This window comes from Hippichthys cyanospilos, chromosome 16 (genome assembly GCF_059441005.1).
Source record: "Hippichthys cyanospilos isolate Australia breed blue-spotted pipefish chromosome 16, RoL_Hcya_1.0, whole genome shotgun sequence".
Lineage (NCBI taxonomy): Eukaryota > Metazoa > Chordata > Actinopteri > Syngnathiformes > Syngnathidae > Hippichthys > Hippichthys cyanospilos.
Genome location: NC_142384.1, coordinates 1,222,009 through 1,234,988, shown reverse-complemented (window position 1 = coordinate 1,234,988; position 12,980 = coordinate 1,222,009). Strand labels below are relative to the sequence as shown.

The 12,980-nt window shown below is 39.7% G+C and overlaps 1 protein-coding gene across 8 annotated transcripts in view; it reads right to left on the bottom strand.

The window, feature by feature from the left end:
• Positions 1–10,188, bottom strand: part of gna13b (guanine nucleotide binding protein (G protein), alpha 13b) — a 155,287-nt gene extending 145,099 nt beyond the window's left edge. For all 8 annotated transcript variants that reach the window (XR_015868192.1, XR_015868188.1, XR_015868187.1 and 5 more), the window contains exons 1-2: positions 9,890–10,188; positions 2,390–2,619 (exon numbers count right to left, since the gene is read on the bottom strand). Coding sequence is in view for 1 of the 8 variants with exons in the window: in XM_088437206.1 (XP_088293332.1) it covers positions 2,390–2,619; positions 9,890–10,172 (513 nt within the window). In the remaining 7 variants the exon portion in view is untranslated. The remainder of the gene's footprint in view (positions 1–2,389; positions 2,620–9,889) is intronic.
• Between the last annotated feature and the right edge of the window lie 2,792 nt (positions 10,189–12,980).

The following is a 12,980-nucleotide window of genomic DNA, read 5'->3' as shown; positions in this document are numbered from 1 at the left end:
TACAGAGGCACAAGTTACCTTGAAGTACGCTCATCAATGTTACCACAGATGGATCACCAAATGTGACCGGAAAACCGTCTGGATGCTCAAGAGGTATACTTCCCATAATTAACTTGGTAGCAATGTGTAAAACCGTGTTGCAGGTTAACCACGTGGCAAAACCTGTCAACTTAAATTGAGCGAGGGGATTTTGCCAACACCAGTTTATTCTTTTTCTCAAAGAAACTAACGCTGATCACACAAAGTTACTGTAACATTCTAATGTCCGCTGGTTTCGGAAAGTTTAGGAAAAGTATGTCAACATGTCTGGGAGCTCAAACAGGAAATTATTTAATTTTTGAGCTACTTGAAAATACAATTTTCCAGAGCTGAATGACACAGATTGGCTTTGAGTGTAGTGATGAACACCTCAGATCTGTTCTGAGAATTGCCACAACAGGATTACCGCTCAACTTTGATGCACTGGCTGAAAACGGTGATCAACATCACTGTTCTCAATCAAAAGTATATGTTATTACATTAATACTTTAGCTATGTTTATGTTTGATATGTACTGCTAATAAATGCAGTTTTTCTTAATGTGCATTGTATTTTGTTGCTGTCCCGTCAGTCAAATTTTAAAGTCAATGTGCCCTCTGAGCGAAAACATTTGCCTACCCTTGAGCTAAACAAACAAATACTGTGTTATGCTTGATGCGTGCAGGCTGGCATCAAGCATTAAAAATGCTACTGTCCTATCCATGATTCAGGCCAAAAAAAGTGATCCCTAAACAGGGAAGTCAGAAAAGGGTTAGGAGGCACACAGGTGGGTGGATTAATTGCTCTTACTGGAAAAGAACACTCTCGACTGTTTTGACAGTTTAAAAAAATCAGGCGTGTATCAGGAGGACATTGGCAGGAGCACAGTTTCATGGGTTAGGAGTTCGGCCGTCTGCAGTCCACCTGGCTGGAATGTGAGATGGTTCCTGCCCAATGGCCTTGCCTGCTGTCAAGACATCACTGCACTATATAGCACATTATGTTTTCTGTAATTTATGTTGTTTCTGTGTCTGGTACATGCAGCATCCACTTCAACCTGTGGGCCTGGAAGGGGGCTCCTCCCACCTGTGGTCCCTTCTGGAGGTTTCTGATTTTCCCCTAATTTGGGGTTTTTGAGTTTTTCCTTCCCCTTCTGGGAGCTTTGACAGGGGATGCTGTTGTGTACCCTATACTGAAAAGATGTCTCTGTACGACCTCTTTTCATTCTGTGAAGCCCTTTGAGACTTCAGTGATTTAGGGCTATATAAATAAAATTTGAAAAATTTGAAAACGTTTGCCATGTCAGACAGTGTTGACAATGTGGTGTTCTCCGCTGCACTTTATTCTGAAATCGCCACTAGAAAAGCTGACCTGAATGCTCTTCCCCTCATCTGTGTCAGTGATTAACAATCCCTGTTTGTTGCTCTAAAATCCACAAAACAGGTAACAGAAAAGAGACTCAGTTTTGAAATAGGCAGTATCAAAGGGCTCCTATAAGCGAATACAATCTAAGAGGTGCGTTGGTCAGAAGTCACAACTTGTTGCTCGTTGAATAAAAAAGGCACTTCTTGAAAGCCCCGCAGGAGGGTGTATGGGCACATTAACGTTAAGTGCCAAATGATTGTGATTTTTTTTTTTTTTTTGTGTTGTAAAGTTAAGTGCAATTGTTTGCGTTGTGTTAAGTTTGTTGCCATGTGTTATTTATTTTTTTTTGTCTTAAAGAAAAGGGAGATTATTGTTATCTGAAAGTTACAATATATCATGAGTACTTGCGAGACTTGAGGCTTCTTGGGCGGAGTAATTCAGTGATAGTGGAATAAAAACTAAATTTGTTCTAGTATTTTCAAAAAGAAGTGTAGAATCAATAGGAAACGTGTGCTATTTCTGTTGATCAGGACTCAAAAGTGTCAATCAGCTAAGTAATGTCAATTGTTAAAAAAGTATATTAAAAAAAATATATAAAGGGGTTTGTTCTCTTTTTTCTTTGGGATTTTTTGTTCTTTTTCCTTTCAAAATCCCACTACCAAGAACTGGTTGGAATCAGAATCGAGTAAAAGATCCCGAACCGGAACTGTCTATATTCAAACGACACCCAACCTTATTTATTAACATGTGAGGAAAATTGATATAAGCTTTAAAGTTAGGTCAAAGCTAAATGCACTATCGTCATTGTTACTACTATTGATTTGAACACACAGTACCTGAAAGATTTCAAGCTGTAAGTCAATGATGCTTATAGAAGTGAAGCAAGCTGCTTGGATCTATCTTGAGCCAACTATCCTGATTTCCCCACTTAGAAAGTGACATTTTTGGGGTTTTCATACTGTATCATTTCAGCCCTATGAATCAACAGTACATTTTGGCTACTTACCAATTGGAATTCTCTTCGACGGTCATAGGCATTCTGGATTCCCTGATCAGTCCACAAGGCCCAAATGGATGGCAGGTAATGCTGAAATACTTTTGGCTGCACCATACCATGGCCATGAGTAATCATAGCCCGGGTATCAAATGCCATCAAAATATCTCCGTGACGCTGATTGGACAAGGTCCCCCATGGGATGTGGAGCTTCTCTCGAGCGTCCACTAAGACTCGAATACCTGAAATGAGAATGCACCTAATGTCACGGTCGGGCAAGGCAGGGAGAAAGGCAGGCGTGATGGTGGAGGACCCAAATGCAGAAAAGCTCCAAGGCAGAAGATGCGTGAGGTATAGTCCATATTTATTATTAGCAAGGGCTGGCAGGAACAGAAACAGGGACAAACAAGATGGCAAAAAACTCCATAAAAAAGGAACAGGCAGGCTGGCGAAACAGAAAGCTATTGATGGCAGTTGGGCACAGGGCTACACGGGTGAGAGACGGGAGACACAAGACTATGGAACCGAGACTTACGACACACATGAATTGTGACACTGATCCGACACGAGCTGTAACAAACATTGGGCTTAAATAAACAAACACACACACACACACACACACTAATGACGGACGCGCGACAGCTGGGAAGGAAACAATAGGCAGGAGAAGCGGATTGGTGGACACACGGGGGGCAAGTAAATGCAGACAGGTGGACCAAATCAAAACTAACGTGGGCTGACACTAGCTGAACAGAAACAGGAATGATGCAAACTGAAAAGTACAGAACCCCCCAAAATAAACCCACAACCAAAATCCAACAGAACATGACACTACATAGCGTAACTTATAATTTCACATCCTAGCCAAGAAAAGTATTGTGAAGAAAATCAGTGTAAAATTGAGGTCAATTATGGATGTACTGAAAAAGTATATGCAATGTTACCTCGTTTTTCGTGGTTAATGGTGACCGAAAACCCCACACAAAAAGTGAAATCTGAGAAGCTGAATCACTCCAGTCCTATTGCACTCACCTCCATCATAATGAAATGCTTTGAAAAGCTCATTCTCCATTCCATCCTCCCTGTGGTCAGACCTCTGCTAGACCCACTCCAGTTTGCCTACAGGGCCATGTGGAGGACGCCGTGGCATGCATCCTCCATCCCCTCTTGCAACATCTCAATCACCTGGCACCTCCGCATCCATCCTGTTTTTTGATTTCAGATCAGCTTTCAACACAATACAACGGCATCCGATGATCAGCAAGCTCCAAGCTCTCCACCTGTCTCTACTTCTCATCCACTGGATCCACATTTTCCTCAGTGACAGACCACACGCTGTCAGGATTGGTACAGCCTTCTCATGCACCCGAACCACCAACACAGGAGCACCTCAGGGGTGTGTACTCGGCCATTTTTTGGACACTCTCGACACCAATGAATGCACCGGCCCCTCCCTTGTCACCGAATAATTCAAATACTCTGGCGACATTGTCATTCTCGCTCTCCTCAAAGACAATAACTCCATTACAATTTACCAACAGTCTGTAACCCATTTCACCAAATGGTGTGCAGACAACTTCCTGGAATCGAACATGGACAAAACAAAGGAGCTACTCTTTCACACAAAACCACACACCCCAGAGCTGGCACTCACCACTATAAACAATAAAACAGTTGAGCCTGTTAATCATTTTAAATACCTGGGACTCATAATGGACAATAAACTCACATTTGAAACTCACGGAACTGACATCCATAAATGGTCCAAACAAAAGACTGTACTTCCTCTGTAAGCTCCATGAAAACCAGTATCATACAGCCCATTCTTCTTTACTGCTCTCCATGCTATTTCAACATGCTCTCTGTTACCCACAGAAACAAACTCACCAAGGTCACACACACGGCATCCAAAATCATTAACCTACCCATTATGGACCTCTGTCACCTGAACAATAAAGCCATCACACGTATGGCCCGGATTATCACTAGAGATTCAGACCATCCACTACATACATATTTCTGACTGCTGCCCTCAGGCCGCAGGTACAGGACACTGAGGTGGAAGCGGGCATGCTTTGGCAAAAGTTCCCTCTGCTATTTTGCCCTGAACAGTCTGCGATAGTCATGTCCACTCCTTGTTGTGTGATGTCTGTGTGTATTGTCATACATGTCCTTACTGTTTCTGTGTTATCTGGCAGTGTCTGTGAAACTGAACTTCCCTCTGGGGACAATAAAAATTGATGGATGGATGGATGGATCTATCCATCCATCCATCCACCCATCTATCTATCGTCCAGATTACCCTTGATTGCATGTCTAATTTTCAGTGAAGTGTGTTTGTGAGCTCTGTGACTCACTTTTGTAATACTGGAACATCTTTACCCTTCCACTGCCCCAATATATGTTTCTTCGCAATGATCAGTGCATATGATAGCTGATGATAGTATTTTTGTGCAGGTCTTGAATCTTTGTCTGCTTTGAAGTCCCCAAAATGATTAGCATTGGACTTGTGTCCAGGGACACATGATTAAAATGAAAAAATGTCAATCCAAAAATTCTGAAGCAAAATCACGATTGCATTTACTCACTATTGTGGTTACTACAGTATTTGCATTATTTTTTTTAATTTAATTTTAATTAATGTTTGGCACTTCAAACAATTTGTTATTGCAGCAGCATATGGAAAATCTTAAGTTTATTGCAGCCTGCTCAATAAAAACATATTATTTTGAAATTGGAAAATTTATACTAGCAATTATTTTTTTTTTAATTTTGCAAAAATGTCATCATATCTATTTCTCGTGGACTCAATCTCGTGAGATATCTCATCTTGTGGAATTTGTATCTCGTCCCATGCCTAACACTTCCCCCATCAAAAATTATGCATCTGTGACGCAGGCAAAAGAAAGCATTGTACAACTTTAAAAAAGACAAACTTTAACACAAATTTATGCTCATGCAAGGCCTTAAACATAGCTTGCCAGTGACTTGCTAAGAATAATTAAAAACGAGAAGTATGTTAATGCATTTATCATATTTCTCAGAGTAAGATTCAACCATGCTTATAAGTCAACTCCTTTTTTTTACTTTGATATTTGGGTTAATTTTACAAAATAAAAATGAGTAGAAGACTACCCCTGACTTTTCTGGTTACATAATCATGGCAGTCCAATTATAAAACATTGTGTGTTATTAAAACTGATGTAAAGTGGGCCCCCAGTTTACGAACCCCCTGTCTTACTTACGTTTCATCTTACGACGTGGACCGTGGCGTTTTTTTGTCCCCCTCTTACGCAAAAACCTTTTGTCTTACGAACCATCCAACATGCCAGTCAGTGTGTCCGCACTTTTTTTTCGCTTTGCTGCATCAACAAAAACAACTGTTCTCGCATGTCACGGAAATGCCGATATGCTATTGGTCGAATAAGGCAGTCACGGAGATACCGATATGCTATTGGCCGGCATCACGTCAATCACAGAAATGCCGATATGCTATTGGCCGAACTTCATCTTGTTTGATGGCACGAGCTGGTCGGTGTGTTGTGAAGACTTTGCAAACTTTTATCTGTTAAACATGGCTTCTAAAATTGCAAGTGGCGGTAAAGGAAGAAGTAAGAGGATGATGACAATAGAAACAAAGCAGTCACAAAAATTAACAACTCTGCAGTTTGTTTTTGTAGTGTATTCAATTGAATATAGGTTCAAAACAAGAATTTTGTTTTTATTTACATTTTGAATTTACAAAGTCCAAATTTCAGTTGAAATGGGTTTGTATAACCATGCTGCAATTTTAGTATAATGATAAAAAAATGTACATCTTTTTTTGAAGCAGTATTCCTTGAACCACCTTGAGTGTCAATTTGAAGGCTTTATCTGTCACGCCACTGGGATTGTGCCACCCAGTTTTCACGACATAATTTTAATAAACTCCCTGTTAGAGTAGCTAACAGGGAGTTTATTAAAATAATCGTTTTAGGTGACAATGTCATTTGCCAGAGCCTAAGCCGTTAAAATAACGGCTCTCGTAGCTCCAGTAAAACAATTCTGGTAGTCATCATATATCATTGTGTTTATCTTAGAATCTTATCATGTATAATGTATGATGGTATGATGTTGTTTATTGAACTCAAGATAGTCTATTTTTGTTGAAAAATAAATTTTAAAAAACTTGAAAAAAGTTATCGTATTAAATCACTATGTAACATTGACTGTAAATAAATATCATTAAATCTAAGCCAAAGCCGTTGATCTTCTTGTTCTTTTCAAAGGCTATCACTGATTTAATACGTTTCCATCTATATCTAAATTCGACAATTTATTGTTGCGCTAAACCAAAATTGGTACTCCATTGGAGAATAATTTCCATGTTGACGCAAGGTGAAGGTTTCAGTAAATACATGTCTTTTTTGTAATGGCGGTGTCATATCCATCCACTATGATAGGCTATGCGGCAATGAACAACCATCGCAACCTACCACGCTTGAGAGCAACACTATGAAAGGACACAACTCTGTTGTGGTGGAGCTCTTGTTGTTGCGCGGGTGCAGGTCAGTGCTTGTCCTCTACGAGCCAACAGTGGAGACGAATAGAAACACCACAGGCGTTACTTGCTCGGTCGTCCAGCAAAGCAAACTGGCGTTGCGTGGCAGCGGCATGCAGTGTGGCGACTGTGTGGCGACTGTATGGCAACTGCCACAGAATGCCACATGATGCCACACTTGTTGCCACTCTTTCAAGGCATTTCCTCGTTCCTCTGTGGCTGTTGCCTCGGGATGCCACACTCGTTGCACTTAAGTAAAGTTGGCAAGATATTGGCAGTTTCGGACTTTCGCGATCAATACCTCTCAGACAAAACGACGCCGAAACACCAAAGTTGCCTTTATGCCTCCTTCGTAACACGGACTACCAGCTACAATGTCAAAAAAAGACATTTGTAAAATATTTAAACCGTTTCTTTCGGTGAAAAGACGCAATTGATCTCTATGAGCAGCAGAGGCTAGGCGAGTGCGCAAGGGACCGTCTGCAAATTACTAGACGAGGAGGAGACAACAATAATGCCACAATTTGTAAATATGAATTCAACGAACATATCAAAGACATTAACATAATCATATTGGGACAGTGCTTTTGGATAAAAAAAAAGCGTTTGTTTAATTTTGGACAAGTTTTGTTCTTAAAAATCATTAATAAACTGAATATTCATCTATAGCTCCAATATTGTTTAATATAAGGAGTCCAAAATCACTGGGCACATTCATGATATTTTCATAATCACACTACAACACTAGTTTTTTAAATAAATTATTTTGATAAATTTTGGGGATTTACACATCAGTGACATTCCTTCCTTTATGCTACATCCTCTAGTTTTCTAATGAAACCCTTTGATTAATGTTAAGGATTTTTTTCGGACTATTGATCAATGTTTACCAATATATTGACCAATAGCTCTGCTGTTTGTTGGGTTAGAGGTATTAATTTGAAAACCAGAGAATGCAGCATAAGGGGAGGAATGTCATTGATGTGTGTGGTGATTTTGGAAACCTCAACCCAACCCAATAGCAGAGCTATTGATCAATATATGGGTAAATATTGATCAATAATGATAAAAAAATCCTTAAAAATTGGCAATGGGATTAATCTGAAAACCAGAGAATGTAGCATAAGCGGAAGGATGTCACTGATGTGTGTGGTGATTTTGGAGTCTCTAACCCAACCAACAGCAGAGCTATTGATGAATATATGGGTAAATATTGATCAATAACCATAAAAAAAATCCTGAAAATTTGGAAAAGGGATTTATTTGAAAACCAGATAATGTAGCATAAGGGGAGGGATGTCACCGAATTGTGTGCTAATTTTGGAATCCCTAACCCAACCAACAGCAGAGCTATTGATCAATATGTGTAAATATTGATCAATAATCATAAAAAAAAAATCATTAAAATTAGGCAAAGGGATTTATTTGAAAACCAGAGAAAGTAGCATGAAGGGAAGGATGTCACTAATGTGTGTGTTGATTTTGGAGTCTTTAACCCAAACAACAGCAGAGCTATTGATCAATATATGTGTAAATATTGATCAATAAACATAAAAAAATCCTTAAAATTAGGCAGAGGGAATTATTTGAAAACCAGAGAATGTAGCATAAGGGGAGGGATGTCACCGAATTGTGTGGTAATTTTGGAATCCCTAACCCAACCAACAGCAGAGCTATTGATCAATATATGGGTAATTATTGATCAATAATAATAAAAAAGTCCTTAAAATTAGGCAAAGGGATTAATCTGAAAACCAGAGGATCTAGCATAAGGGGAGGGATGTCACTGATGTGTGTGGTGATTTTGGAGTCCCTAACCCAACCAACAGCAGAGCTATTGATCAATATATGGGTAAATATTGATCAATAATGATAAAAAAAATCCTTAAAAATTGGCAAAGGAATTTATTTAAAAACCAGAGAATGTAGCATAAGCGGAAAGATGTCACTGATGTGTGTGGTGATTTTGGAGTCTCTAACCCAACCAACAGCAGAGCTATTGATCAATATACTGTATGGGTAAATATTGATCAATAATGATAAAATATTCCTTAAAAAAAGGTAAAGGGATTTATTTGAAAACCAAAGAATGTAGCATAAGGCGATTGATCAATAATCAATAATTATTGATCAATAATCATAAAAAATTCCTTAAAATGAGGCCAAGGGATTTATTTGAAAAACAGAGAATTTAGCATAAGGGGAGGGATGTCACTGATGTGTGTGGTGACTTTGGAGTTTTTAACCCAACAAACAGCCGAGCTATTGATCAATATATGTGTAAATATTGATGAATAATCCTAAAAAAATCCTTAAAATTAGGCAGAGGGATTTATTTGAAAACCAGAGAATGTAGCATAAAGGGAAGGACGTCACTGATGTGTGTGGCGATTTTGGAGTCCCTAACTCAACCAACAGCAGAGCTATTGATCAATATATGGGTAATTTTTGATCAATAATCATACAAAAATTCTTAAAATTAGGCAAAGGGATTTATTTGAACACCAGAGAATGTAGCATAAGGGGATGGATGCCACTGATGTGTGTGGTGATTTTGTAGTCCCTAACTATACCAACAGCAGAGCTATTGATCAATATATGGGTAATTTTTGATCAATAATCATAAAAAAAATCCTTAAAATTTGGAAAAGGGATTCATTTGAAAACCAGAGAATGTAGCATAAGGGGAAGGATGTCACTGATGTGTGTGGTGATTTTGGAGTCCATAACTCGTCCAAACTCAGAGCTATTGCCAATATCTTGCCAACTTTACCTAAGTACTCGTTGCCACCTGTTGCCACAAAAAGAGCCTGCTCTTTCTCCAACAACGAGTGGCCCTGATCATCTCAACGTGTAGTTAGCATAGCTACCAACGTCACCACCAATGTTTACACGCAGAAATCGACTGCAACATGTGGCAAACACACCAACGGGAACTCCGCTGAACTCAAACATAAGAATCGTAGTCTTACCTTTGATAACATTGCTATAAATAGTGGCTCTAAATTCTTCTTTGGCCCTTTGATCGAAGTCCTGCCCATGAATAATGCGCATCTGCTTCAGAAAAGTGGACTTGCCGCTCTCGCCAGCTCCAAGCAAAAGGATTTTGACTAGTCTTTTAACGTATGTTTTATCTCGAATAAGACACTTATCTATTTCTTTTGATTTCCGCAACTGCTCTGCCTCGCTGCTAGTCAGAAGACAGTTTGGGAAGCAGAAAGATAAAAGAGAGCGGGACGGCAGGAAGTCCGCCATCTTTAAAACAATTTCATCGATGCTCAAACAAAACCAGAAAAACTGAGTGCAGCCCAAGTCACTCCCACTGCTGCATTCAAAACCATCGGAAACCCCACACTTTCATACAAAACTTCAATGTAAACCGAAATTGTTATTGTCATCGTCTTCTATCTGAATGTTATTGTGTGAAGGCGTTATTCCTCACACATATGTTTTTCCTCTTTTTTCTTATTCCAACCGTTTTTTTCAATTCATTACCAATTCATCCAATTCACACCGTTCTGATTTCATATTATTCCAATTAATCCTGTGACAACTGCTTCCATTTTTGTCATTCTAATTATTGATCGTTTTCCCACAATTCCCTGTTTTCCACCCCAAACATCCCATTGAATTAACATCGGGTGATTTTACATTTCATATTTACAGCTTTCACATTTTATATTTTCAATATTTAGCTCATTCATCTCACATTGGGGATCATTCCCCTTCTTCCAGTAATTCATCATTCCCAAAATTTTCCCATAACTCTATATGTTTACCCTTTTAACAATTCATCATTCAGGGCTTCCTATTTATTCCCAATGGGAGATTTAACATTTCACAATTTGAGCTGTCCCATTTCATATTCACAACATTTAATTAATTCATTTTGCCCTTTGGATCATTCCCATCATTCAAATAATTCATACATATTAATATTTTCCCATAATTCCATATTTTCACCTCAATACTCCAATAATCATATCCAATGGTAGGTTTTAACGTTACACATGTTTATCTTTCACATTTCATATTGACATTTAACTAATTCATTTCACCTTATGGATCATGACAATAATTTATACATATTAATGTTCTCCCATAATTCCATATTTTCAATTCAAAATTCCAATATTCATATCCAATGGGAGATTTAACATTTCACATTTTGAGCTTTCCCATTTCACATTCACATTGAACTCATTCATTTCTTCCGAGGGAACATCCCCATCCCCATTATCATTCATACATATTAATATTTTCCCATTATTCCATATTACATACTACATTATTTTGTCTATTCAAACAGTTCCAACTTTATATGTTAAAAATTGTTCTTTCCACTGGCATACACTCCCTTTCACCTATTTCACGTTTTTAACATACAAATGTGTTACAAATAACCGTGTGCAGGCGAGGACCCCAACCAGCCGCACTGGTGTGATGATCAAGTCTGTTTATTTAACAAAAAGACGCACATCAAGCGTGGAACAAAAAGAGCCAAAGGACAAAGTACAACCAAAATTACAAAGTACAAAATAAAGCGAGACAAAACGTGTCTGTAGCAAAAGTCCAAAACAGGGCCGCGAGGCAATCCCAGGGAGCGGGGACCACAGGAGAGTGACTGAAACAAAGTACAACAAAAAACAACAACAAAAAAGAGTAAAGTCTAGAACAGGGGTATTCAAAGTTGGTCCTCGAGGGCCACGGTCCTGCATGTTTTTGGGGTTTCTGTTCTTGACACACCTGATTCAAATGATCAGGATCATTATCAGGCTTCTGCTGAGCTTGCTGATGAGTTGATCGTTTGAATCAGGTGTGTCAGGAAAAGAAACCTGGAAAACATGGAGGACAGTGGCCCTCGAGGACCAACTTTGGACACCCCAGGTCTAGAGGAACAAAGTACAAACCAAAAATGTGCACAAGGCTGGAGAACACAAAACGGGAACGCTGGGGCTTCACAGTGCTGCTGATGAGCTTGGCGAAGGTATAACCCAGCGTCGCTCTCCTGTTGTCGCTGGCCTTAAGAAACCCATGATGGAAATGACCTGCAGGTGCATGGCCATCGACTCCGCCCCCTCGTTGCGGCAGGGGAGCCTCGCCTAAGACCAAGCACAACGGCTGAGCTGGGATGTGAAAGAATACCCACAAAATGTCCACATTTTTCAGTTTTACCCATTATATTCTGCATTATTTAGCATATCCAAACTAGACTATCTCGCCCCAGTCCTTGGATAAAGCTGTTGTTGCAGGAAAGTATTGAGCTGGGACCTTGGTTCAGCTGTTGGTGGCGCCCGGCTATCTCTTTTGTGTTATTTCTGTAATGTGCAAGGCTTTGCTGAATGAATAAAAACCAGGCGGGGACGCTTGAGCGACGAGAATGCTGTTGGCAACACATGAGAATGTATGCCAAGCGTTTCCCTTAGCCGGCAAAAAAAAAGTCAATCTTGGCTGGTCTGAGTATTTTGCTGTTTAACAGCAGGGCTTGTCTTAGTCTACTTTTAAAGATAACCCTGACATGACTTGGTCCTTTGAGTCGGGATGATTAAGAAGCCTTCTCTTCAGTGGACGATCAACGACGACTAAACCAATCGGTATACTGTCGGAATCCGTTGGATTCTGAAAGCCCTCCTTTCCACAAGGCCAGACGTCGAACATCGCTCACCGGAGGAATGCAAACGCCATCCAACGAATCAGAGTGACTCGACCAGCGGAGAGATTGCAAGAACAAAGGTCAGTCTGATCGACCCATCGGACCTTAAACGAAACGGTACATCGGACCTTAAAAGAACAGTCCATCGGACCTCAAACGAACGTCTTGACAGGTTCAGTCTGATGAGTCTGAATGGTCCATTGGACCTTAAACGAACGGTCCTTGGACCCTAAACGAACGGTCTGACCTAAAAAGAGAAAGTTTAACATCCGGTGCACAGTTACTGTTCATTTCTGTGAGGTATGAGTGTGGGATGAATGAGGAGTGAATGTCCTGAGTGACAGGAAATCTAAAACTGGTGAAACGGTCGTGAGTATCAACACCTGGGGATATCCGCCTTCCGAGGTAGA